This window comes from Trichoderma aggressivum (genome assembly GCF_033847375.1).
Source record: "Trichoderma aggressivum f. europaeum strain CBS 100526 chromosome Unknown scaffold_029, whole genome shotgun sequence".
NCBI classification, from domain to species: Eukaryota; Fungi; Ascomycota; class Sordariomycetes; order Hypocreales; family Hypocreaceae; genus Trichoderma; species Trichoderma aggressivum.
Genome location: NW_026946395.1, coordinates 120,247 through 146,980, shown reverse-complemented (window position 1 = coordinate 146,980; position 26,734 = coordinate 120,247). Strand labels below are relative to the sequence as shown.

At 47.0% G+C, this 26,734-nt stretch overlaps 1 protein-coding gene across 1 annotated transcript; it reads right to left on the bottom strand.

Annotated features, from left to right (window-relative positions):
* Positions 1-559: 559 nt before the first annotated feature.
* Triagg1_6962 (uncharacterized protein) lies at positions 560-25,306 on the bottom strand (the record flags this gene model as incomplete). Its single annotated transcript, XM_062901644.1, has 2 exons — positions 560-12,566; positions 12,624-25,306. The coding sequence occupies 2 exons, from the start codon at positions 25,304-25,306 to the stop codon at positions 560-562; spliced, it is 24,690 nt and encodes an 8,229-aa protein (XP_062754034.1).
* Positions 25,307-26,734: the final 1,428 nt, after the last annotated feature.

The window sequence follows — 26,734 nt, the reverse complement described above, 5'->3', positions numbered from 1 at the left end:
AATTCTAAAGAAGACCACTCACCGGCCACATGGCATTACACACTGTGTGCTTCGATTCACCTAGTCGAGGACATTTCCGAATTGGGCAACTTTTCGAGTCAAGCAGCCACTATTAACTCCGTCGCCCTCCGCTGCCACGAGGTTGTCACGCGGAATTATCGACATGACAGCTCCGTGCCAAGGGGAAGTGGCAATTCAAACAATTAACCCTAAAAAGGTTACAAAAAGTACATTGAATCAAAAAAGAAGAACGACCTCTTGGAGGTCTGGCGGATCTCTCCCGCCGGGAATTGAACCCGGGTCTCAAGCGTGACAAGCTTGCATACTGACCACTATACTACGGAAGATGTTTCAGGCGTTGCAGCGCCTGTTGTAGCGGATCACGTAAGCGCTTGAACTAATGTGATAGATAAAGCTCGGAAACACGAAATTGTCATGATGCAAGATGTAAAGCTCAATATCAAGACATACAAAAACAAACAAGTTCAATAGCTTTGACAAGAAAATAAAGAATGATAACATGACAAGATATAAAAAGACGTAAAGTGTGGATCCGTCTCTAATGTAACCGCTTAATGGCACCGTCCTTCACATTTCCTAGCTCCCCGGCAGACGATGCAATAAACCCAACCTCCATCAAATATTGCACGTTCTTCCTGACAGCTTTGTGCCATTGCTTGTGTTCCAAAGACTCAGTAGCCAGTTCTTTTGCTGATCTTGGAGCACCGAGAGAACCCAGAAAGTGTTGAACGGGCCAAAGAGGATGCTTGTCTCCAACCGCAGCCATGGAACCGTGTGCCAACTCTCTCCATTCAGCCCACGATACGGGTTTACAATTGACTTTCAACTCTTTATTAACCATTTCCCAGAACACTGCTGTTGGCATACCGCCAGTCACATGAACAAAGGAGTCAATGGCATCCTCTTCAAGGATTTGGCTCAGAACCGCGGAAGCAACACTGCCAACATCCGCAATGTACATCCAATTTTCCGAGGGCTCTACCGGGTAAGCTTGGATTGCGGCAGCTCCTGAGACGACGCGCCAAATCAAGTCATCCACATTGGCAACTCCGTTACTTTCTGAGCCAATGATACGACCGGGCTTGACTATGGATAATCTGTTTTGTTCTTTCGACAAGCCTTTAATAACATCTTGAATGACGCTTTCGCACACAAACTTGGTTTGGACATATCCGTTCAGCCTACTGAGCCTTTTGGCCACTGCCGCTGGATCCTCGTCTGGATTTGTTTTCAGCCCTCCGGAAACGAAGACGAACCGGGGAAGCACCGGGGACGAGGCAGCAGCATTCAGCAGATCGATAGTCGAGCCGACATTTGGCGCCACAAGCTTGTCGTAATCCGCATTCCAGTTGACCACGGCACCGTTGTGGACAATGGCGTCGATATTGCCGTGGTGCCTAGATATTCCCGAAAGCCGCTCCCATTGAGACGCGTTTAGCCCTAGGTGGAATTTACCCAGGTCGCCGACCCAAACCTCGATCTTCTTTGCGTCGTGCTGATGCCACCATCGAGCTGCCTGGGCTGTTGCTCTGATTCGTTCTAGTCCATGCTGTGGTGAATTACACCGGACGAGTGCTATGACGGATTTGATTGAGCTATTGCGCAACAGCTGTCGGAGAAGTTCCGTCCCTAAGAATCCTGTAGAGCCTGTAAGAAAGACAGTCGACTTCTTAGATGGCTTCACAATTGGTTGTTTAGCCAAGTTGTTCAACCTGGTAGCCGAGATTCCTTTGACAATCGATTGTATCTTTTCCATGAGATCCACGGTTGGTCCGACCTCTGTAGCATTTTCGCGGGCATTTTCGACAAATTTAGCCATGCTGCTTACTGTTGTGTGTTTGCTGTTTAGAATAGAAAGACCCAAAGTTACTTCGTACTCGTTAAGAATGGCTTTGGCGAGGGTGACGATGCGAATGGAATCACCGCCTAGATGGTAGAAATTTTCGTCCACACTTATCGATTCTGCGGGCAGATTCAACACTTGCGCCCATTGTGACCGAATCCAAAACTCAGTCTCATTGGAACACGTGCGGAAGGTCTTTCGCTGACCAGACAAGTATTGAGCCAGCTCATCTATAGACATCTGAGACACTGTCTGCAGAAGTAGTTTTCGATCAAGTTTGCCAGCACTATTGTGAGGCATATGCGCCACTGGTATGATGTAGGATGGTATCATGTGCTGAGGTAAAACGAGGCTCATGTTAGCCAGCAGCTGAGAGAATACTTCTCCCATAGCATCATCTCTGCTCAACAATTTGACATTTTCTGTCGCGCGGTCCATATTTTCGCCATTTCTGAAACTCACGAATGCTGCAAGATGATTCCCGTGGATGATATCTACAGCAACATGTTCGAATGTGGTTTCCAACTTCTTCATCTGATATTCAATCTCCCCCACTTCTATCCGCTGTCCTCGAATTTTGATCTGTGTGTCTTTCCTCCCAATGTATTCCATGATACCATCATCACCGTATCGGACCAAATCTCCCGTTTTGTAAAAGCGTCGAAATTTTGTTGCTTCCATCGGTAGCCACCTGACATCTTCGACAAACGAACTCTTGGTTTTGCTGTCATCCTTGAAATAACCTCGTGCCAAAGCAGGACTCTGCACCAAAAGCTCTCCGATACAGCCGATAGGCGCAAGTTGCTGGTAATCATCAGGATCTACAATCCAGCAATGGTGAGCGAATCCACGCCCGACAGTTGTAGCAGAATCCGTAGCGGATGTGTAAATGTGAGCGGAGGAAGCAATGCAAGCTTCTGCAGGGCCATAGGCGTTGCGCAGATCCAGGTGTCCATACCACGTCTCGATGATATCTTTTGACGCAGCTTCACCACCAAGTATAAGCGTCTTGAGTGAAGGCACTGATTCAGGCTCTAGAGTTTTGACGACGGTTGGTGTTAACAAAGTGATATTGACTTGCGCATCTGTTATGAACTTTGACGTTTGATGCATTCGTTCCGCCTCGGTAGGTACGCATACGGTGCCTCCGGCTGTTAGTGAAGCAAATATTTCGGTAATACAAGCATCGAATACGTAATTGGCGAACTGGAACCAGCGTGAGTTCTTATTAGTGTTGAATGCCTTATGTTCACCCAAAAGAGACGTGCAGATGCCCTGATGTTCGACGATGACGGCTTTAGGTTTGCCGGTGGAACCCGATGTGAAGAGCATATAAGCTGCGTTTGATGGAGTAGCTGTATCTGCGATATGAGTATTTTTAATACCAGATAGATGTGAAATCAGAGTAGGTGAGAGTTCAATAACAGTCTTGGTCATATGCGCACACTCAGTGGCAGCAGACGAAGACACGATCATGATCTGAGCTCCGATCTCATCAACCAATGCCTGTCGACGAGCAACAGGATGGCTTGGGTCTAATGGTACAAAAGCACCACCAGCCTTGAGTATACCAAGCATGGCGACAATGATCCATGGTGATTTTTCGAAACATATCGGTACAAATGATTCTGACTTGACGCCCTTTTCACTTAGGAAAATCGCGAGTTGTGAAGAAAGAAGATCGAGCTCGGCATAGGAAATGCTTCCTCCAGTAAAATAAATTGCTTCGTGCCCTGGTCGCCGCTGGGCTTGTTTCGAGACAAGATCATGGAGACATTCGCTGGCAGGGTCAAGACAGGCCGTATTCCAACTAATTGCTTGCTCAAGGTCCCAACAGCCTGCGACAGATATGCTTCTTAACGTCTGTTTAGTATTGGAAAGCAGCTGTTGAATTACGTTGTCCAACTGCTCGGAGACGGCCACAGCTTGAGATTTGGCCAGGCGGTCCTTGTTGTACATGAGAATAATCTCAACTTTATTGTCGTATAGTAGACCTTGTACCACAACAGGATAGTTGATGAAGTTTTGAATCCTGTCTTCCAATTCCTGTTCGGAACTCTCATCCACCAGAATGGCACCTGAATTTTGACTTCCTGCTGTGAAAAATCCAGCAGGTTGGATGACGAGTAAAGAGGAAAAATGGCAAGCATCCTTGGCACTGGCACCGAGAGAAGAGATATTGGCCAGACCGAATTGTTCATGCGCAACCATCTCGCTGCTTTGATCTTGAATGTTACTAAGATAGTCGGATATTGTCTGGTCTTTGTCAAGCCGAACACGAACTGGAACTGTTGCAAGCATAACTCCGGGCATTGAGTCAGCGCCGACGAGAGCTGCATTCCGACCCGAAACAGTGGCACCGAAGCACACATCGTTTACCTCGCAATAGCGGGCGAGGACAATAGCCCATGCAGCTCTAATAATCGATGCTTTAGTAATAGAGGTCTTGGGATAATTGCCAAAGTCCACCTTCTTGCTGACGTAGCCAGTAACCGGGTTGGCAGAAGAGGTCGTGGCCGTATTCGAAGGGAAGGGAGCGCATTTAGCATCATGAAGCTGCTCTAGCCAATATTTCCGGGCGGCATTGCAATCAAGTTCCATGGTATACTTGACAAAGCGAGCATACTGGGCTAATGATGGTGGCTCGTTTTCTCGATAGATGGCATCCAACGTTCCCATGATACAACCCATTGACCAGCCATCGAATATGCTGTGATGCATAGTGAGACCGAAATAATCATCTTCACCGTCTTGTAGTAGGGCGAACCGAACCAACTTAGAGCCATAGCTCACACGTATCGCGGACACTTCTTGCGAATATGTAGATACATCAACACCATCAGAAGCTTCCCAGTCGTGACAGTTTCGTAGAACGACCTGGATAGCCGTTCCATCAACGAGAGCGATTCGCGTTCGTAAATTGCTGCAAATTTCCACGGTGCGCTCCCACGCTGATTTGAATCGATCGACATGGACATGCTTCGGCAGCTTATATAGGCTCTTCGCAAGATATGAGCCTGGTTGCTTGACGGATAACGCCATGAGACCTTGTTGGAGTTGCGTACATGGATATGCGTCCTCCACAAAGTTCTTGTTGGCTAGGCCGCAGAGCCTAGACACTTCAGAGAGCAAGCTGTCTTGCTTGGTAGGTGGCAAGAGAGTGAAGGGTTCAATATGAGTGACAATATTTAGCTGCTGGCTGCTCGCCAACAAAGACAAAACTGATATCTGAGAATCCTTAAAGATGTCAGCCACAGTCAAACTTATGCCGGCTCCTCCAGCAAGGTTAACTAGCTGAATTGCCGAAATTGAATCGCCGCCAATCTCCAAGAATTTGTCATGGCGTCCGATTTCACAAGGATCGATTTTCAAGATTTTTGCTGATAAGTCGAGCAGCTTTTTCTCCATTTCCGTTATTGGCTCGGCCCTTTCTTGTTTTGTGGGAGAATAGCCTGCTATTTGCTCCGCTGACAAGCTGGCGGCCAAATCAAGTAGCTTTCTGCGATCCATCTTCATGGAAGTTACGAAAGGCATGCGGCTGATAGGCAAGATTAGGCTAGGCATCATGTAAGGTGGAACGTGAGCCTTTACATAGGCTCGTATAGCCTCCAATGATGGACGTATTGAATTATCAACGGGTAGAAGGAGGCTGCCATCGGAAGCTGCTCCTGCAAAGCTAATAAAAGCGACGAGAGACATTCCTGATTTGTGATGAAGAACGTCTACAACGACGTGTTCAATGATAGCGAGGGAGCATTTGAAGTGATACTCAATCTCACCAAGTTCAATGCGTTGACCGCGAAGCTTCACTTGTAAATCTTTCCGCCCAACGTATTCGATAAGTCCATCTGGTGTATACCTGACCAAATCTCCGGTAAAATAGAACTTTTGCGGTCCACTGTCTTGTGGCAGACCTAGACAATCGAGTTGACCGCTGAAAACCCCGCGAGTTTTCTCCAAGTCGTTCAAGTAACCGCATGACAACGTATGGCCTTGAATCACAAGCTCGCCAACGCATCCAATAGGAGTCAACCTGCGGCAATTGTCTGAGTCGACGATCCAACAAGCGGAATTGAATCCTTGTCCAATAATTCTGTGTGAGTCGTTGCTTGACCGAATATCGTGTGTTGTTGCTATGACGCAGCTCTCAGTTGGACCATATGCATTAATAAGACGAACTTTACCGTGCCATATTTCGAGCAAGTCTTTGGACACAGGCTCACCACCGACCATAAGCGTTCTAAACGTGGGTACTTGAGATGGAACAATCGTTCGAGCAAAAGATGGGGTCAGAAGGGCTTCCGTAGATCGTGACTTGCAGATGAAAGCCGGCGCATCTTGAAGTCGTTCAGTGTCCGAAGGCACGCATACCGTTCCACCATAAATCAATGTCACAAAAATCTCATAAACCATAGCATCAAATACGTAGCCAGCAAACTGGAAAATCCTTGATGAATGGCAAGTACCAAGCACTTTGCCTAAACCAATCGCACTGGTACAAAGGGCAGAATGCTGAATAGCAACGCCCTTTGGCTTTCCCGTAGATCCAGACGTAAATATTACGTACGCTACATCGCTGGTCGACTGTTTTGAGACTCTGTGTTCGGATTTTAGCTTGGCAGTGGCCTCAAGTGCAGCGATGAATGAAGGAGACAGCTCTACAATATGCGGCACAAGATCCCGACAACATGAAGCAGAGCCGGGAGAAGTAATCATCACGTTCGCATTTGTCTCTTTAGCTATGTCCTCCAGACGGGCGCGTGGATGTGATGGATCAAGTGGAACGAACGCAGCACCGGACTTGAGAATTCCAAGCATCGCTATAATCGCCCATATTGACTTTTCGAAGCAAAAGGGAATCAGCGTTCCCGGCGTAACTTTAAGAAGACAAAGATGGTTGGCTAATAGTGTTGAAAGGTGATCTAATTCGCCATATGTCATTGATGTTTCTGAGGAAAATATGGCTTCGTGGTGGGGATTGCGTAATGCTTGAGCAGAGATCAAGTCATGTATACACGAGTCGACAAGCTCAATAATCTGCGCGTTATACGAAATGGCTTTCTCAAGATCCCAAGCACTAGATAATGATATGTCTTCTAAGAACAAGCCATCGGCAGCAAGGAGTTGCTCCACAACATGGCTGAACTGATGGGAAAGAGCTATAAGATGGTCACGAGCAAACATGCTTGTGTCATACATGAGCATTAAGTCAGCTTCATCATCAAGCAAGTCGCATTGGACGATGAGAGGATAGTTAAAGAATCTCTGCATCATTTGCTCGATGCTGTCGCTTTCGGAAGCCGGGTGCAAGAGACTAGAGCTGCTGCCGATTTCTGTAAATCGCATCTGCTTCGCTGGCTGGACTACCATCAAGCTGGAGAAGTTACACGCTTCTTTCGTATGCTGGTTGATTTTTGAGATATTTTGGAGCCCAAACTGCTCAAAAGGGACCATCTCTAGTGCTTGCGATTGTATGTCTTGTAGGAATTGCTTTATAGTCTGCTTGCGACCAAGTTTTAGCCTAATTGGAACTGTGGCTGTAACAAGTCCTGTTATAGATGCAAGTCCGGAGATTGAAGCATTGCGTCCTGAGACTACAGAGCCGAAACAAACATCATCCGAATCACAATAACGGGAGAGAAGAATAGACCAGGCGGCCCGGAGGATAGTGGCTTTGGTAACAGTGGCATTGGTCGAACGTGGGAAGTAGACTTTCTGCTTTAGTATCGCGGTAGCTTGCTGATCACTGGTTGTGGTTATTTGTTGTGTAAATGTTGCCGGTTTTGCTTCGTGTAGTTGCTTCCGCCAATATTCTGCGGCCGAGCCCTGATCTATGTCTCTCACATATTTCACAAACTTTGAATAAGGCTCCAGTTTTGGTAAATCTGCGCCTTGGTAGGCCGCTGACAAGGTCTGCAAAGCTAGTGACAAACTCCAGCCATCAAAAATAGCATGGTGGATATTGAGAGTAAAGAAGTTGTGGCCGTTATCGCGAAACAGACCGTAACTGCAGAGGGTCGAGTTGTAGCCAATCCTGGCATTCTGGCAAAAATTCTTATACGATTCAAGACTATCGTAACCAGATTCCCACGCGGGGTTGTCTTGCAGCTGAATTTGAACAGGAACATTGTCGACGAGAATTATTTTCGTCCGGAGATTACTGCAAGCGGCAATAGTTCGCTCCCATGCTACTTTAAATAGCGGTATGTTGACATGGGGCGGCAGTTTGAAGAGATGTTTTGCAAAGTATGAGCCTTGTTGCCTAGCTGCAATAGCCATGAGGCCTTCTTGAAGTTTCGTACAAGGGTATGCATCTTGAAACAGTTCATTCTCTGAGAGGCCAAACTCTTCGCGGCGACTAGTATCGAGGACCTTAGTTTTAGTAGAATCATCAAGAAGACTAAATGGCTGGATCTTATCACTCAGCCCAGTTGTGGCTGGATCAATATTTATCGCTCTCGACGCCAGGTGGAAGAGGCGCGAATCTTCAAAGATTTGACTTATTTCAAGGTGAATGCCAGCATCACGGGCTAATGTAACAAGCTGAATGGCGCCTATTGAATCTCCGCCAATTCGTAAGAAGCTATCATCGCGACCGATTACCTCGGCAGGCATACCCAAAACTTTTTCCCAAATCGTTTGCAGGCGGACTTCCATAGAAGTTTCAGGGCCGCGCTTTGGTGTGCTATCGAGCAGCGCAAATTGCTGCCACTGGTCATGAGAAATGCTACCGATCATCTGGCGGAGTTTCACCCTATCCAATTTGGCCGATGATATGAGTGGAAGGTAGTTGAAAGGAATAAACAGTGTTGGGATCATATATCGAGGTAGAGCCAAATGTAAAGCATCAGTCAGCCCCTTCAGTGTAGCATGCAGCTCGTCAGTCATAGTCATGAGCAAATCTTCGCCATCATCTTCAAGCATCTGCTGCGGTGTCTTAGTGCTGTCCGAAAAACATATGTAAGCAACAAGGTGAGCGGCAGTTTCATTTCTAAAGACATCGACAGAAACTTGATGGGCGGTGTTGAGAGCGCTGCGTATCTGGTGCTCAATTTCACCCAACTCAACACGCAATCCTCGAATTTTGACCTGTGTATCTCTACGGCTGACGAAATGGAGGTTACCGTCATGGCTGTAGTAGCCCACGTCGCCGGTCTTGTAAAATCGGCCCCAGCCCTTGCTTGTGCGATTGGGCACCCACTCAGGGAGGTCTTCAACGATTGCTGCTGATGTTTTGGAAGCATCAGAAAGATATTCACGAAGTAGAGCTGGCCCCTGGACAACAATCTCTCCGTGGCAGCCAACAGGAGCTAATTGACGAGGGTTATTAGAGTCAACTACCCAGACATTTGATCCAACCGAGCGTCCAATGATGGTAATATCTTCTGAAGAATCCTCCCACTCATGCATAGAATTAAAGACACAGGTTTCTGCCGGGCCCCAGGCATTAATCAGCCGAAGTCTTCCGCACCACGCGTCGAGAATTTCTTGTGGGAAAACTTCGCCAGCGAGAAGTAGAAGCTTTAAATTAGCGAAATTCTCCGGTTTTAATGTTCTTGTAAATGACGGAGTCAAGAACGCCCACGTTACGTTGGCGGAACGAACGAATTCGTCTAGTGTGCCATTCAATCTCATGGCCTCGGAGGGGATACAAACACAAGCGCCATGCATAAGAGGTGATATAATCTCTCCAACAGAAACGTCAAAAACGAATGAAGAGAATTGAAGCATTCTCACATCATTGGTGAGATTTAACCACCTACTGATATCTGTCTGGCTTGTGCAAAGAGCTCTATGCTCCATGACAATTCCCTTGGGTGTTCCAGTACTTCCTGAGGTAAACAAGATATAGGCCGGATCATCGGGAGTCACATTAACGCTTGGCGCACTGGCATGAAGTTGATTCTGTAATTTTTTATACAACTCAGGGCCAAGGACAACGACATCTTTGGTCAATTCTGCACATAACGCAGCGTGGGAGACAGAAGATATTGTCAGGGTAGCGCCCGTCTGCTGTACAACTTGCCGCAGCCGTTGTACGGGATGAGCGGGATCAATTGGAGCCCATGCCGCGCCAGCTTTGTTGATGGCAAGGATGGCCACAACGTACCATATGGACTTTTCAAAGCATACATGAATAATATCTCCAATACGATCATGGAATTCATGTACTAGATGCGATGCCAATCTATCAGTCGCCTGCTCCAACTGATTGTATGTGAGTTCACCATCCCAGGCATGAATAGCAAGGGCATTTGGTGCTTGTCTAGCTTGCTGTGAAATAAGAGTGTGGACACAGCTGTCAATAATAGTGAGTGTACTGTTATTGGGCTGTAGAGCGAATTGTAAGTCCCATGGGCTGGCAACAGATACTTGATCAATCTGTTGTCCTTCCTGCAGGACTAACTGCTCTACTACATGGCTGAATTGACGTGCAAGAGCCGCCATCTGAAATTGAGAAAGAGCTGCCGTATCAAATATTGTGACGAGATCCACATGATCGTCAAAGACGTGTCCTTGTATAACCAGTGGGTATGTGTAGTAATTTTGTAATTGGCTTTCTTGTGTATTGCGCCCATTGTCAACAGCAGACATAACACCACTTGAGTTGCTATCCTCAGCGACCTCTTGCATGGGCTGAATCACCATTAAGCTAGAGAGATCGCACGCCGCCTTGGCTTCGGGGCTCAATCTCGAGATGTTCTGTAAACCGAATTGCTCGTATGGTATCATATCAGTTGCCTGACGTTGAACATCTTGCAAAAAGTCTGATACTAGCTGCCCACGGTCTATACGAATTCGGACCGGCACCGTGGCTACTGTTGGTCCAGCTATCTCCAGTAAACCATCCAGCGATGCCTGACGACCTGATATAGTGGCACCAAAACAAACGTCGTCACTATCGCAGTATTTGGCCAGGACAATTGCCCAAGCTGCACGAAGAATTGTTGCTTTTGTGATCAGTGAGTTAGTTGAAGCTGGGAAGTTGATGTTTGTAGTCAATGCACAAGTTTGGTTCGCCCCCGTAGAACTACTGGCAGGTTTCGGGGCTGGAAACGCAGCCGGTTTGGCATTTGCAAGCTGTTTCGCCCAGTAAGCACGAGCAGCGGACTCATCCATTTGCGCTAAATGGTGGATGAACTTGGAGAATGGCTGTGGAATAAAAGGCACACGCTCGTGGTAAGTTTGATAGAACGTTTGCAAGATGAGTGGAATTGTCCACCCGTCGTGAACTGCGTGATGAATTGTCCACAAGAAGTAATTGTTTCCATCTTCATCTTTTGTGATAGCAAATTTGGATAACTGCGATTCATAAGACATTTGAAGTGATTTAGCTTTCTCCATCGCATCTTGCAAGTTGCCGCTGGAAGCCTCCCATAGGTTATCGTTATTAATCACCACTTGAATACACGTTCCCTCGTGAGTAACAAGACGTGATCGCAATATTCCACAAGATGCAATAGTCTCATCCCAGGATGACTTGAATCGGTCGATATCCAAGTCTTTAGACAGCCTGTAAACATATTTTGCGATATATGAACCTGGTTGTCTCAAACTGAGGACCATCAAGCCCTCTTGCAATTTAGTGCAAGGGTAAGCATCCTCAACCGACTGGCTGCCTGATAGTTGAAGTTTGGCTGCCAGAGATTTTCCAGTTACCCATTTTCGCGTGTTTTTATCGAGCTGGTCGAATGGCGACAGATCGGAGACTTCATCTTCCACCGTATCCAGGGTTTTGGCTGTTGCGGCAACTGCTAGCAAACGGGGATCATCAAAGATATTCTTCGCAGTTAACAATATTCCATCTTCACGAGCAGTATTAGCCAAATGAATTGCTGCAATGGAGTCACCACCAAGTGCTAAAAAGCTATCGTCACGGCCAATCGAATCCTTTGAAATGTTTAAGATTTCAGCCCAGATCTTTTGCAGCAGTCTCTCCATGGGTGTCTCGGGGGCGCGTTTCTGAGTCCCAATCAGTGAATATAAGGCAAGGTCTTGCTGGCATAACCCAGTCGTTAATTGGCGAAGTTTCTTTCGGTTGAGCTTAGTGGAAATGATTACTGGCATATAGCTGCAGGGGATGAAGAGCGTTGGGACCATATAACGCGGCAATGCGACCGTTAGCTCACCGACGACTGCCGTCAAGCAAGACTGAAGTTCATCGTCAATAGAAAGAAATGGGCCATCATCCATGCTACCATCCCTACCATCATCATCCTCGGTTCTTGTCTCGCCACTCAGGCAAAAGTATGCGACCAAATTCGCTCCACCGTCAGATCGGAATACATCGACTGCCACCTGCTTTGCTTGTGGGAAAGCGAGCTGGAAATGGTGTTCCACTTCACTCAGCTCTACTCGAAGGCCTCGAATCTTGACTTGCGTGTCTTTTCGAGCTGAAAATTCAATAGTGCCGTCCGGGTTATAGAAACCCAAATCCCCAGACTTGTAAGATCGGTTCCAATGTTGCGAGTCTCGTTGCGGAGCCCAGTCGGGAAGAGAAGTCATAATTGTCTTCTTCGTCCGCTCGTGATCGCCAAGATACTCTCGTAATAAGGTTGGACCTTGGATGATGATTTCACCAATAGTGCCTATAGGAGAGAGCTTCGAAGAGTCATCGGGGTCTACAATCCAACATAAACCACCGACCGGCCTGCCAATAGTTGAAGACGATTCACGAATAGAAGTGAACTCATGAAGAGTGCTGCAAAGGCAGGTTTCAGCAGGTCCCCAGCCGTTTATTAGGCGGACTTTACCAAACCAAGTGGTCAATACATCTCGTAGAATAGCCTCCCCAGCTAAAATTATCACCTTCACATTCGGGATGTCACGCGGCTTGATGGTTTTGATGAACGATGGAGTGGACCACATCCATGTGATGTTCATATCACGAATGAAATCCTTCAAGCCATTCATCCTAGTGTGGTCTGAAGGTATGCATACGCAAGCACCGGAGACCAATGCTAGAATAATTTCACCAACGGACATGTCAAACACATATGATGCAAACTGCAACATCCTGACTTCTGGCGTAAGCGCGAGCCTCTTTGCAATTGCAGTCTGACTGGTACAAACAGCACCGTGCTCCATCAAGAAACCTTTAGGCGTTCCTGTACTACCGGATGTAAATAGCATGTATGCCCCATCACGAGGGGATACGTTCGTATTGGGGCATTCTGCTTCAGCAGACTTTGACGACTTTGCCAGTTTTTCATCAAGTGATTCGGTAACTTCAATGAGATTCGAGAAGAGTGTTTTACAAATTAATGCATTTGTAGGCGATGTCAAGACAGTCGTTGCGTTTGTTTGAGAAACAATTTGTGCAAGCCGCTGGGCCGGGTGGGATGGATCAAGCGGTATCCAAGCGGCTCCAGCTTTATTGATGGCCACTATAGATATAACAAACCAAGCAGTTTTCTCAAAGAAGACGTGCACAAGGTCGCCGGTCTTTATACCATAATCGTTGGTCAAATGATGTGCCAGGCGATTTGCAGACTGATTCAACCTTCCATACGTGAAGCTGCCATCCCATGCATCAATCGCCAGGGCGTCTGGCCGGATCATAGCTTGCTTTTCAATGAGGGTGTGTACACATGAATCGACAATATCCGGTAGCTCAGTGTTAAGTTTAGCTGCCTGCTGGATATCCCAGCTTGATGATTTTGGTATATCCCCAAGAACCATGTCTGTCTGGGTTGCAAGCTGCCGAACCGCATGTTCAAGTTGATGCGCAAGTGCGATCGATTGTGGCTCTAAGAGGACATGCTTATTATAAATGAGCACAATTTCGATCTGGCTTTCGTATATGTGTCCTTGTATGATCAGAGGATAATTGAAGTAATTATGGAAGGCATTCGCATTCTTCCCTTCTTCTGTAGCGACCATGATACTCTCATCGCCATCTCCAAGGAGAGATTGCATTGGCTGGACAACGAACAGACTCGAGAAATCACAAGCCTCTTTCGCATCATTGCTGACCTTTGAAATGCTCTGTACACCAAACTGTTCATATTGAATCATCTCAGTAGCGTGCCCTTGCACATAATGCAGAAATTCAGAGACGGACTGTCCGGGATCGGTCCGGAGTCTCACGGGTATCGTTGCGATGATAGGCCCCAGCATATCGACCAGCCCCGGCACTGGAGCCTGTCTGCCTGACACAGTGGCGCCAAAGCAAATGTCTTCTGTCTCGCAGTACCGAGACAACACAATAGACCAAGCAGCTCGCAATATTGTGGCCATCGTTATGCTGGAGGTAGCTATTGTAGGTACTCCGATCATCTTATTCATGATACCAGCATTGTCATCATTTCCTGCGGCTGAATCCAAAATGATTTTCTTTGGGAATGAGGCTGGCTTAGCTCCCCGAAGCTGTGTCGTCCAATACTTAACAGTATCTTCATTGTTCAATTCCAAGGTATACTGGATGAACCTGGAATATGGCTGGATGGCACCGTAGTTGATACCGTAGTACAGCTTTTGTAGCATATTGAAAATATTTCTTATAGACCAACCATCGAAAACAGCGTGATGGAGTGTCAGAATGAAGTATGTCTTCCTATGAACATCCTCTGTGAGAATTGCATCACGGCGAAGGCGGGAGCCATAGTTCATTTGAACATCTTGAAGTTCACGCATGTAATCTTCCGGTGATTTACTGTGAATCTCATCCCAAGAGACATCTTCTTTAACGACCAATTGAATGGATTGACCACCCGACCGAATGATCCGAGTTCTCAGATTCGCAGCAATCTTAACGGTACGCTCCCACGCATCCTTGAACTTAGGAACATCCGTATCATAAGAGAGACGATAGATAAATTTCGCGATATACGAGCCCGGTTGTTTGACTGCTAGAGCCATTAGCCCTTCTTGAAGTTTGGAACATGGATATGCGTCCTCAATCTCGTTTTCGTTGGATAGTCCAAGGAGAGTCGTTATTGAGCCACTCGTTGCAATATGTTCGTACTCTTGTTCTAGCAAACTAAACGGTTGTATAGAAGTATCTTCAATTTCCTCCGCCAGCAAACGTGCCTTCGTCGCTACGGCGAATAATCGAGGATCCCCAAACACATCGCTGACAGTGAACATGATGCCTTGTTGGTGGGCATAAGAAACAAGTCGAATAGCCGCAACGGAGTCGCCACCAATCCCCAGGAAGTTGCTATCCCGATAAATAGATTCTTGCGGGATATGGAGAATCTCACTCCATAATTTTTGGAGACGGCGTTCCATATCCGACTCTGGAGCTTCTTTATTTCCTTCTTCAAGATCTAGTGTGTATTGGTTCAAATTCTGCGTATTGAGTTGTGCAATTAATCCAAGTAGCAACTTTCGGTCCATTTTCGCAGACACAGCCAGTGGTATAGCCTTGCAAGGAATAAACAACGTTGGTATCATATACGTCGGTAAAACAGAGTTAAGGTGCTCACGAAGGCTATGGAAAGAACTTTTTAAGCCATCTGTGAGCGGACAGATAAAATCTTTCGGAATGGCTGTACCAGCCGGAATCGTACTGTCATTGAAGCAGAGGAATGCAACCAGAGCAGAAGAAATATCTGTTTTCAAGACATCGACAGCCACTTGGCAAACACCGTCCAATCCAGTATAAATATGGTGCTCTATTTCCCCCAACTCAACACGAAGACCGCGAAGTTTCACTTGCATATCTTTGCGGCCAATATAATGGATTGTGCCATCCGGATTATACATGGCCAAGTCTCCTGTCTTGTAAAAGCGACGCCAATGTTTTAAATCGCGGTATGTTGCCCAATCCGGAACTTGTACGGATGCTGCAGCGGTTTTCTTCACATCTGCTAGATATTCACGAAATAGATTTGGACCTTGGATAACAACTTCGCCCACAGTCCCTATAGGAGCGAGCTTCTGAGAGTTGTTCGGCTCGACAATCCAGCAAAATCCACCAAGAGGCCGCCCAATGGTTAGCTGCGATTCTTCACTAGATTGCCACTCGTGGATAGCTCCATACACACAAGTCTCTGTAGGTCCCCAAGCGTTGAATAATCGAAGCTTACCAAACCACAAGTCGAACACATCCCGTCCCACGGCCTCGCCTCCTAAGATAAGCAGCTTGAGACTGGGCACATCGTCCGGATGTAATGTGCGAGCAAATGAAGGAGTCAATAAAGCCCAAGTAACTTCTTCTTGTTGAATATAGCTCGTTAGGGTATTCATCCGAGCTTCCCATGACGGAATACATACGCAAGCACCAGATATCAGCGGGGTAATGATTTCCGCGACTGATGCATCAAAGACAAACGACGCAAACTGTAGCATTCTCACGCCTGGGCCAAACCCGAGCCGTTTGCTGGCGGCCGTTTGAGCGCTACACAGAGCACCGTGTTCAATTATAACGCCTTTCGGAGTGCCAGTGCTACCTGAAGTGAAGAGAATGTAGGCAGCATGTTGTGCTGTCACTTCAACTTGAGGTTTGTTTTCGTAGCAACCATCGTTGGTCAATTGGGCATTCAGTTTCTCCGCCACCTTAACGGTATTCTTGACCAAATTATCACATTTTGAGACATTTTCGGGAGAAGCCAAGGCAAGTGAAGCTCTAGTTTGGCTAACAATTTGCTTATGGCGATCATGTGGATGAGAGGGATCAAGAGGTGACCATGTTGCCCCAGCTTTGCTAATCGCTAGAGTGGCGACCACATACCAGGCTGACTTTTCGAAGCACACATGTACTATGTCTCCTACTTTGAGGCCAAAAACGGAGATGAGATAGTTTGCAAGTCTATTGGCAATGGCATCAAGCTCCTTGTAAGTGAATTTTGCGTCCCAGGCAGAAACGGCGGGCAAGTCTGGATGTCTCATAGCCACCCTTTCTATAAGTGTATGAACACACTCCTCAATGACATTAGGAGGTTGGCCGTTTGCTGCGATGGCGTATTCTAAATCGAAGTTCCCAGCAATATTAACGTCTCCAACGCTTAAATTGGCAGACGCGGTCAGCTGTTGAATAGCGTTGTCGAATTGAAATGAGAGGGCTCTTATTTGGGATTCTGCAAGCACACTGGCCTCATAGATAAATGCTAGTTTTACTGCTCCTTCCCCAAGAAAGCAGTGAAGAATCAGAGGGTAAGTGAAATAGTTTTGTAAAGCATCTTCTGCAAGCTTTTCATCCGAGTTCAAGGATACGAGGACTGGATAGGATTCCTTCGTTTCGACAGGTTGTACCACCATTAAACTAGAAAAGTCGCACGCTTCTTTGATCTGCGGGCTTAGTTTGGTAATATTCTGGAGGCCAAATTGTTCATATTCGACCATTTCAGAGGCTTGAATCTGGACTCTATCAAGAAACTCTGCCACCTTCTCGTTATTATCGAGGCGGATACGCACAGGCACCGTTGCAATCGTCGGACCTGACATTGACTCCAGCCCGGCTACAGGTGCGTTCCGCCCGGCTACCGTTGTTGCGAAGCACACATCATTACTGTCGCAGTATTTTGCAAGAATCATGGCCCAGGCAGTTCTCATAATCGTAGCCTTCGTAATGGAGCTACGCGCAGAGGCAGAAAGCTTTACGCTACTAACAAAGACGCTGGTCCTCTTGGGTTCAGAGCAGGGCTGTCGCCGTGTTGGTGGAGAAGGAAATGAAGCCCGCTTTGCATCTTGTAACTGATTCACCCAGTACTCATTTGCCGCTTCAATGTCCCGACCCAGTGAATATTTGATGAAATTCCGAAATGGATGGAGATTTGGCAAGGTGTGATTTCTCAGCAACGCGGTTAATGTTTTGATGATAACACCAAGACTCCATCCGTCAAAAATTGCGTGATGAATCGTCCAGAAGAAATATGTTTCGCCTTTTTCATCTGTCAGAATACAATAGCGCGAAAGTCGTGACCCATAATCCATCCTGGTATGCTGTGAATCCGATACACAAGACTGAATTTCTGATGACGAAGCTGTATCCCACGAGACATCACAGTCCAACACCACTTGAACGCAGACTCCATCAACTAACACAATTCGCGTCCGGAGATTGTCACACAACTCAACCGTTCGTTCCCAAGCCGTTCTGAATACGGCTTCATCAAGGTAAGCAGGAATTTTGTAGATGTTCTTCGCAATGTAAGAGCCAGGTTTGGTTGCGACTAGAGCCATGAGACCTTCCTGAAAGGCAGTGCAGGGATATATATCTTGAATGATGTGACTGTCCGACAAACTACACTTTTCTCGAATAATCTTGGTAATTGAATCTGTCACTTCGAATGGAAGTAGGCTGAATGGTGCCAACTGGAGGTCTTTCTCAACATCTCCCACGCTCACGACAGCGGCCATTGCTGACAGCTTCGGATCAGAAAATATCGTTGCTACGGACAGCTTGATTCCTTGTTGGTTTGCCAGAGAAGAAAGTCGAATTGCCGAAAGAGAATCACCGCCAGTTTGGAAGAAGTGATCGTTCTTCCCGATGGTTTCAGCCTCCATCTTCAGCACGCGAGCCCATAGACCTTGCAGTTTCAGCTCCATCTCTGTTGTTGGAGCGACTCTGTCTCTCTCAGACAAAGAATATGCCATAAGCTCCTCCATTGTAAAGTCTTTTACTGAAGTCTGCAATTTGCCTCTGTCGAGCTTCATCGCTGCATTAAACGGTAACTCATGAAGAGGTATAATCAGCTTGGGCACCATGTAGCTTGGCAGTTCTTCTTTTAGTTGTTCAACCAGCGAAACAAGACGCTCACGCATTTCTTGATCCAACGGAACAAAATTATCTGTTAGTGGATTTTCAGACTCTTCTTTGAAGGATATAAACGCAGCCAACAGATCTCCGGTTTCTCGCCTCAGAACCTCAGCGCCGACGTGAGCAAGTTCCGGTCTAATTCGCTTGATGCTGGCTTCGATTTCCCCGAGTTCCACGCGCTGGCCACGAATTTTGACCTGTTTATCTTTCCGACCAAGATACACCATTTCTCCCTTAGCGGTGTATTTCACTAAGTCACCAGTCAAATAGAAACGACGCGGTCCGGACGAAACAAACTGAAGTTCTGGGAGAAATACCGCCCCGGTCTTCTCGGGTTCATTTATGTAGCCACGGCTCAGGCTATGTCCTTGGACGACCAACTCGCCAACGCAACCAATAGGCGCAAGTTTATGATAATCATGCGGCTCAACGATCCAGCAGGCGCTATTAAAAGGTCGGCCAATGTTTGTGGGACTGTCGTCTATGTTGAACTCGTGTGTAGTACAACCTATAGTAGTCTCTGTCGGGCCATATGCGTTGATGAGCTTAACATTCTTACACCATGTGTTTAGCAAATCTCGAGTACATGGCTCACCTCCGAGAACCAGTACTTCTAATTGAGGTAGCTCATTTGGATCCAGTATTTGAGCAAATGACGGTGTTAGGTTAGCGATATTGACATTTGCTCTTCGCATAAAGCCGTGAATATTCTGTAAACGCTCCGTCTCAGATGGTACACATATGGTGCCACCAAGTGCAAGAGTGGAAAATATTTCTGCCACGCTGGCGTCAAATGTAAAAGACGCAAATTCGAGGCATCTCGAAGATTCATTCCATCCCGCAATCTTCCCGTAGTCCAAGATATTAGTGCAAGCGGCAGAGTGGTCGATGACTGTGCCTTTTGGTTTTCCTGTTGAGCCCGAAGTAAATAATACATAAGCAGCACTGCTAGGAGAATATCTCTTCGTTGGCTTGAGAGCATGCTGAGAAGATGTAGAGAGCCTCTCTATCAGCGAAGGTGATAGCACAATGATGTGTTTGGTCAGTTGAGCGCATGTCGTAGACGTTAAAGGCGACACCATCATTATACTAGCGCCAACTTCTTCCACAATCATCCGTCTTCGATTGATCGGGTGTGAGGGGTCAAGTGGAAGATATGCTCCGCCTGATTGCATGATAGCGAGCATCGCAACAACTGCCCAAACGGATTTTTCCATGCAAAACGGAACAATGACATCTGGTCCTACTCCTAAATCTGAGAGGTGAGAAGCCAGGAGGCTAGATAGCCGGTTGAGCTCTGCATATGTAAAAGATCGCTCAGACGAGAAAACGGCTTCATGTTCCGGCCTCTTCATAACTTGCTGAGATATCAAGTCAGGAACCCAGCTTTCAACAACAGTTATTGGAGGATTCAATTCTGTGGCATGCTTGAGGTCCCAAGAGCCCGCTATCCTGATAGAACCGAGGTTGGTATCTTCTTGCGTGCATAATTGTCGCACAACATTGTCAAAGTGTATTGACAACGCCTGGATTCTCCACTCAGAGAGCACGTTTTCGTCGTATATGAACTCCAGTGCCACTTGATCTTCTCCCAGATAACACTGCAGTGATAGTGGATAGCTGAGGTAGTTTTGTAACATCTTTTCATAAAGATCACCTTCAGAATTGACCGAAGTTAGTAGAGAGTCAGCAACATCATGCGTATGGGCTGGTTGCACTACTAAAAGACTAGTGAAATCGCATGCCTGCTGAGCTTCCTGGCTCAGCTTCGAAATATTCTGTAGGCCATATTGCTCGAATGGAATCATTTCGATGGCTTGATTATGAACACTCTGAAGGAATGATTCGATTGACTGTTGGCTATCAAGTCGAACGCGGACGGGCACAGTCGCAACGACTAATCCAGCAACTGATTCTAAGCCTTGCATATTGGCATTACGGCCCGAGGATATAGTACTAAAGCAGATATCATTCGTGTCACTGTATCTGGAGAGCACAATTGCCCAGGCAGCTCGCAGGATTGATGCCTTGGTAACCGATCGGATCACAGGCTGAGGAAAAGGGATGCTATGAGTTTTCACACGGGTCACCTTGCCCTGCGATTGTGCCTCTTCAGCAGAGGGGAATGAAGCTGGCTGGGCACCTTGAAGCTGGGAGCACCAATAATTTCCGGCTGCATCTGTGTCCAAGTTCATTGCATAGTTGACAAAATTGGCATAAGGTGTGAGTTTTGACACGACCTTGCCGTGATATATTGCGGAGAGTGTATTGAAGATGAGTGGCAAACTCCATCCATCAAATATGCAATGATGAGCATTGAGGACAAAGTAGGTGACGTGTTCACTCTCTTGAATGATCGCATAGCGGCAAAGACGTGATCCATAACCCATTGTCAGATTTTGGGATGCTTGTGAATAAGCATCGAGACTTGTCTCTTCAGCTGAATCCCATGCAATGTCGTCTTTTACCACGACCTGAACACAGTTATCGTCAACCAAGACGATTCTTGTTCGCAGATTGGTGCAGACTCTAACAGTTTCCTCCCATGAGGCTTGAAATTTGGCTATGTTGATGTCCGATGGTAGTCGGTACAGCTGTTTGGCAATGTATGAACCTGACTGAGTAGTTGACAATGCCAAGAGACCTTCTTGGAGTGAGGTACACGGGAATGCATCTTCAATAGTGGAATCTATTGACAGGTCACACAACTTTCTCAATGTCTCGATAGCATCGGCGGAGTTGACCTGGCCGTTCAAAAGACTAAATGGGCGAATCTCATCCAGTCCAGCAGCACTAGCATCAATCTCAATGGCCTTCAGTGATACGGCCCATAGTCGCGGATCATCAAAGATATCTTTGACAGTTAGCGATAGGCCTACTTTGCGGGCTGAAGTCACAAGCTGAATGGCCACCAGAGAATCCCCACCCAGGTGAAGGAAGCTGTCGTCTCGTCCTATCGACTCTGCCGCAATCTTCAATTCTCCTGACCATAAGTTCTGCATGCGGATCTCGGCATCGGTTTCAGGCTTCCTTGTGTTGCTGGATGCTAGAGAATATTGCGCCAACTCATGTCTACTCAATCTCTGTGTGGTGTCTCGCAGCTTATTCCTGTCCAGCTTTGCCGAAGACACAACTGGCATAAAATGACACGGAATAAATACTTTGGGGATCATATAAGGTGGGAGCAAAATGCTAAGTTGGCCAATAATTTCTGTGACTTGTGATCGCATTTCGTCTGTGAACGGTAAGAAAATATCATTATTCTCAACGTTGACCTTGCTAGTCGGCCGTCTTTCTTTCGTATAGCAGATATAGGCCACCAACAGTGAGCCTGTCTCAGCCTTGAAGACATCGACGACCGTTTGGCACAGATTTTTCATGGAATTTTGGATGTGATGCTCAATGTCACCAAGTTCGATGCGAAGGCCCCGGATCTTGACCTGGGTGTCCTTGCGGCTAATAAACTCCATAGTGCCATCAGGATTGTAATAAGCCAAGTCTCCCGTTTTATAAAATCTATTCCAGGGTTGTGACTCACGATAAGGTGCCCACTCTGGTACCGTAGTGACAATCGCTTCATTCGTCTTTTCCGGGTTCCGGAGATATTCTCGTAAGACAGTCGGACCTTGGACGACAATTTCGCCCACAGTTCCAATCGGTGCCAGCCGCTGAGGATCTGTAGGATCGACAATCCAACAAAATGCACCAACTGGGCGCCCAATATTAAGATTGGACTCATCTGTCGAATAGCACTCCTGAATACTGCTGAAGACGCACGTCTCTGCAGGTCCCCAAGCGTTTATAAGCCTTGTTTTCCCAACCCATATATCAAAGACGTCGCGCTGTACGGCTTCTCCGATGAATAACATGAGTTCAAGGTCCGGAACCTCTTTAGGGTTGATGGTCCTCGCGAATGAAGGCGTAAAATAAGCCCAGTTGACACGCTTGTCGCGAATGAATTCGGCAAGATTATTCATGCGTGAAGCTTCCGAGGGCACACAGCAACATGCGCCAGTAATGAGCGGCTGTACAATTTCTCCCACAGAGACATCAAATACATACGCAGAAAACTGTAACATCCTAACGCGAGGCGTCATGCCAAGTCGTTTGGCAATCGCCACTTGGCTTGTGCAAACAGAGCCATGCTCCATCACCAGGCCCTTGGGGGTTCCTGTGCTTCCGGATGTAAACAATACGTATGCAGCGTTCCGCGGAGATACGTTGACTTTCGGTCCTCGTGCGCTGCATTCGTAGTGTACGAGTCTCTCATCCAAAGCCGAACACACTTCGACAACAGAGTCAACGAGACCAGCACATAGCGATGAGTATGTCGATGAGGCCAAGGCAACCTTTGCCCTGGTCTGTGAGACGACTTGTTTCAGCCGATGATCTGGATGAGAAGGATCTAAAGGAACCCAGGCTGCGCCGGCCTTGTTGATAGCTAGTATGGCAACGATAAACCAGGCCGACTTCTCAAAGCATACGTGAACCAAATCTTCCTTCTGTATGGAGAGTTTGTTCACAAGATGATGGGCTAGCCTATTTGATGCCCTGCTTAGCTCGTTATACGTAAATGTCTTATCCCAAGCGCATATCGCCAGGTCAGTTGGCCGTCTTAAGGCCTGGTTCTCAAACATCTGGTGGATGCAAAGATCCACAATCTCCGGCGTCTCTGGATTGAACCTCTTTGCGCACTCCAAATCCCACGTTCCGCTAACTTCGATTGTGCTGAGCGGCCGGTCCGAGGCTTTAAGAAGCTGCTGAACAACATGTTCGTAGTGATGAAACAGTGCCTCAAGTGCGTCGCTACTGATTGAATTCGAGTCATACGTGATTTGTAGGTCCACGCGACCGTCGTCAAGGAGAGCTTCAAGAACGAGTGGATAGTTGAAGTAATTCTGTGTAGATGAGTCGGACAGTGTCTTCTCTGCAGCGCTGCCACGCAGCAATATTGCGTCCTTGGATCCAGAATCTGCCGTAGAAGCCAGAGACTTTGCTGGTTGAATCACAAATAAGCTGGAGAAATCGCAGGCATCTCTCGCATCTTCGCTGAGTTTTGCAATATTCTGTAGCCCATATTGCTCAAAGGGAACCATTTCAGACGCTTGAGCCTGGATACTTTGCAAGAAGGCAGCAACAGTCTCGCCACGCTGGAGGCGGATCCGAATCGGGACCGTAGCAATCACAAATCCAGGCATCTGGTTGATCCCAGGAACAGCAGCCTGTCTTCCAGAAACAGTCGTCCCAAAACACACATCATCCGTATCGCAATATCGGGCCAACACGATAGCCCAAGCGGCTCTCAATATCGTCGCCTTTGTGACTGATATTTCAGCTGCGTAGGGAAACGAAATCTCCCTTGTCATTACACGGCTAGCCATGTCGGATCTTGCGCTCAAGTTGCGAGGAAAGTTGGCCCGGCGGGCGTCTTGAAGCTGCGTCTTCCAGAAAATTCTCGCGACATCTTGATCAATTGAAGTGATGTACTTGATGAAGCTTGAATATGGTCGCAAGATGCCTTGGGCTTGGCCATTGTATGCCTTGTACAAGCTGTCGAGGATAAGTCGCGCAGTCAATCCATCAAATACTGCGTGGTGAATGATCCAGACAAAGTATGACCTGCCATCTACATCCTTGATTAATCCATACCGACACAGGCGTGTTCCATAAGTCATTATCATGCCCTTGGATTTCGCTATGAACGAGTCAATCGTTTCCCCAGCAGTATCCTCCCAAGCAATATCACCTTTAACTACCGCTTGGATCGTATGGCCATCGACAGGCAGCACTCGAGTGCGAAGATTGTCACAGCGGTCCACTGTTTCTTCCCATGCCGCCTTGAATCGTGGGATGTCAACATAGCTTGGCAGTTCGTAGATCTGCCTCGTCATATACGAGCCAGGCTGCTTCTCCGATAATGCCATGATACCAGCCTGAAGGGCTGTGCAGGGGAAGGCATCCTGGACGATATCATCATCCGTGAGTCCACACTTAATTCGAACTTCTCTTATAGCCGCATCGACCTCCATCTGTGGTAACATACTCAGAGGCTCGGCATTATACGCGTCGTTATTTGCCTCGTTCATGACTGCCATGTCGGCCATCTTTCGGAGTTCAGGGTTGCCAACAATTACGGTGACCGTTAACCCGATCCCATATTGTTCAGCCAATGCAACAAGTTCTATGGCATTGATTGAGTCTCCGCCAAGGACCAGAAAATTGTCCTTGATACCAATGTCCTGAGGTTCAAGATTGAGCACTCTGCTCCAGAATTCTCGCAACACTAGCTCTGTTTCTTTCGTAGGTATCTCATCGTGGGGAATTCGATTATTATAGGCACGAGCTGCTTCGGCAGCTATATGTGCCCTCTTTTCTTTTGGTGAGAGATTGGATTCGGCCATATCCCAAGCAGTCAGCAGGCGATAGAGGGCTCTCTCATCCACCTGCCCCTGTGGGGTCGTCGGAAGCTCATCGAGAACGGTCCATTTCTTGGGGATTGGGAATATTTCGTCCTTGCTGTGATCTTTCAGTTTTCGAAGGGCTTTACGGGCTCTCTTGATGATGTTCGAGGCATCTGCCTGGTCTTGTCCGCCCGGCTTGCTTAAAGAGATAGCCACGACCCACTGGGGTTCATCATTCTGGAAAGCCAAGTTTATGATTTTGGCTTGTTTGAGAGCTTCATCTTTCAAAAGCTCTTCTTCCATACGCTGTCGCGTATCGACGTTTTCGAGAGCCATAATTTCGTATTGGTTATGGCCGTAGAGGACTTAACCCTACCCAATCCGCAGGGTATTTTGGCGTTGGGTAGCTTGCGATGGTAGGTTCTATTACACGACAGATATAGTGTAAAAGGAAGATGGAGAAGTGGGTTGTCCATTTTCTGATGGGGATTGAGACCATATGAGACAAATTCAAGCTACCCGTGGAGCGCGGTTTCCGTCTGTGGAGGGATCATGTTCTCACTTGATTGAAGTGCGGCCACAGAGCCAAGAAACGACCGTCAGCTGTCATGAGAGACACAAAGTGGATATATCGGGCATCGCCACTTTACATGCTGGGATTGAAGGGATTGACAGTGATTTACTTCGCCAACTCCAATAGTTCAGGTCGTTGGGCGCCTCTGACCAACATCACATTAACTATAACCAAATTACCGACACTTCAAAAGAGAAGGAGAATATCTCTATGTTGCCATCATCTTTATCTCATGTTGACAGACGTTGATAGTACACCAATTCACTGGCTTGAAAGTGCGAAGTCGCGATCAACTCCAAAATCAACACTGATTCGGGAATATGCAAGTATGTTCTAGGTAACACGTGCGGGCGTGATTTGTGTGGAATGCATCCGCTGTACGATCTGCATCCTTCCTTTTACATTCCTAGATTTACAGTGAGCAAATCAGAAACAACAAGTCTTCCTTCAGGCCAGTGGGTAGTTCCCACGTCCAACGTGTGGCTTGAGATGCAACCTAAATTAAATGCATGTATGCAAGGGATGGCCATTGAGGATTCCACTCAAGTTAAAAGGGAGACACCTCTGGCTGAGCCCAAATTCTCAGTCTTTAATCAGGGAGGCTATGCTCTGTAATGGGCATATAATATGTCATATACAAGGGTAGAAGAGTACTTGTATGTATGTCAATCAGCGTAGCGTCTGCCGCCATCGTTAGTATGCTGGCACTTACAAAGGGGCTATTCTGTTATATGGCAACATAAACACACTAAGCAATATGAAGGAAAGGGCTTTTCGGAATAGGCGACTAGTCATAAAATGTCTCGGAGAGTTTTGACAGATAGCTACAACTGCCAAAGTGCATACATGTAGTTGGGCGTCATAGTTGAGCAGGTGTCTCAGTTGGATAGAGTACCTCTAAGCCGCGAGTGGCTATGAGGCTATGAACCAATTTACCATCCACATATGCGAGAGCGTTCATTGATGTTACGTTTCATAAAATCTTACAAGAATAAATGAAATGCAGAATGTATTCGTATTTGTTTTACGAGATAGATTTCACGTAAGGAGTGCATACAGCGGTACCCCGTGGTAGAACACAAGAATTCACCAGGCATCTGTAACCTACCCTAGAATCGGGAAAATCTAAGCCGCAACAGTCGTAAATAAGGAGTGAATCAATGGGTAAGAGGTAGTCTAGATACTGGATA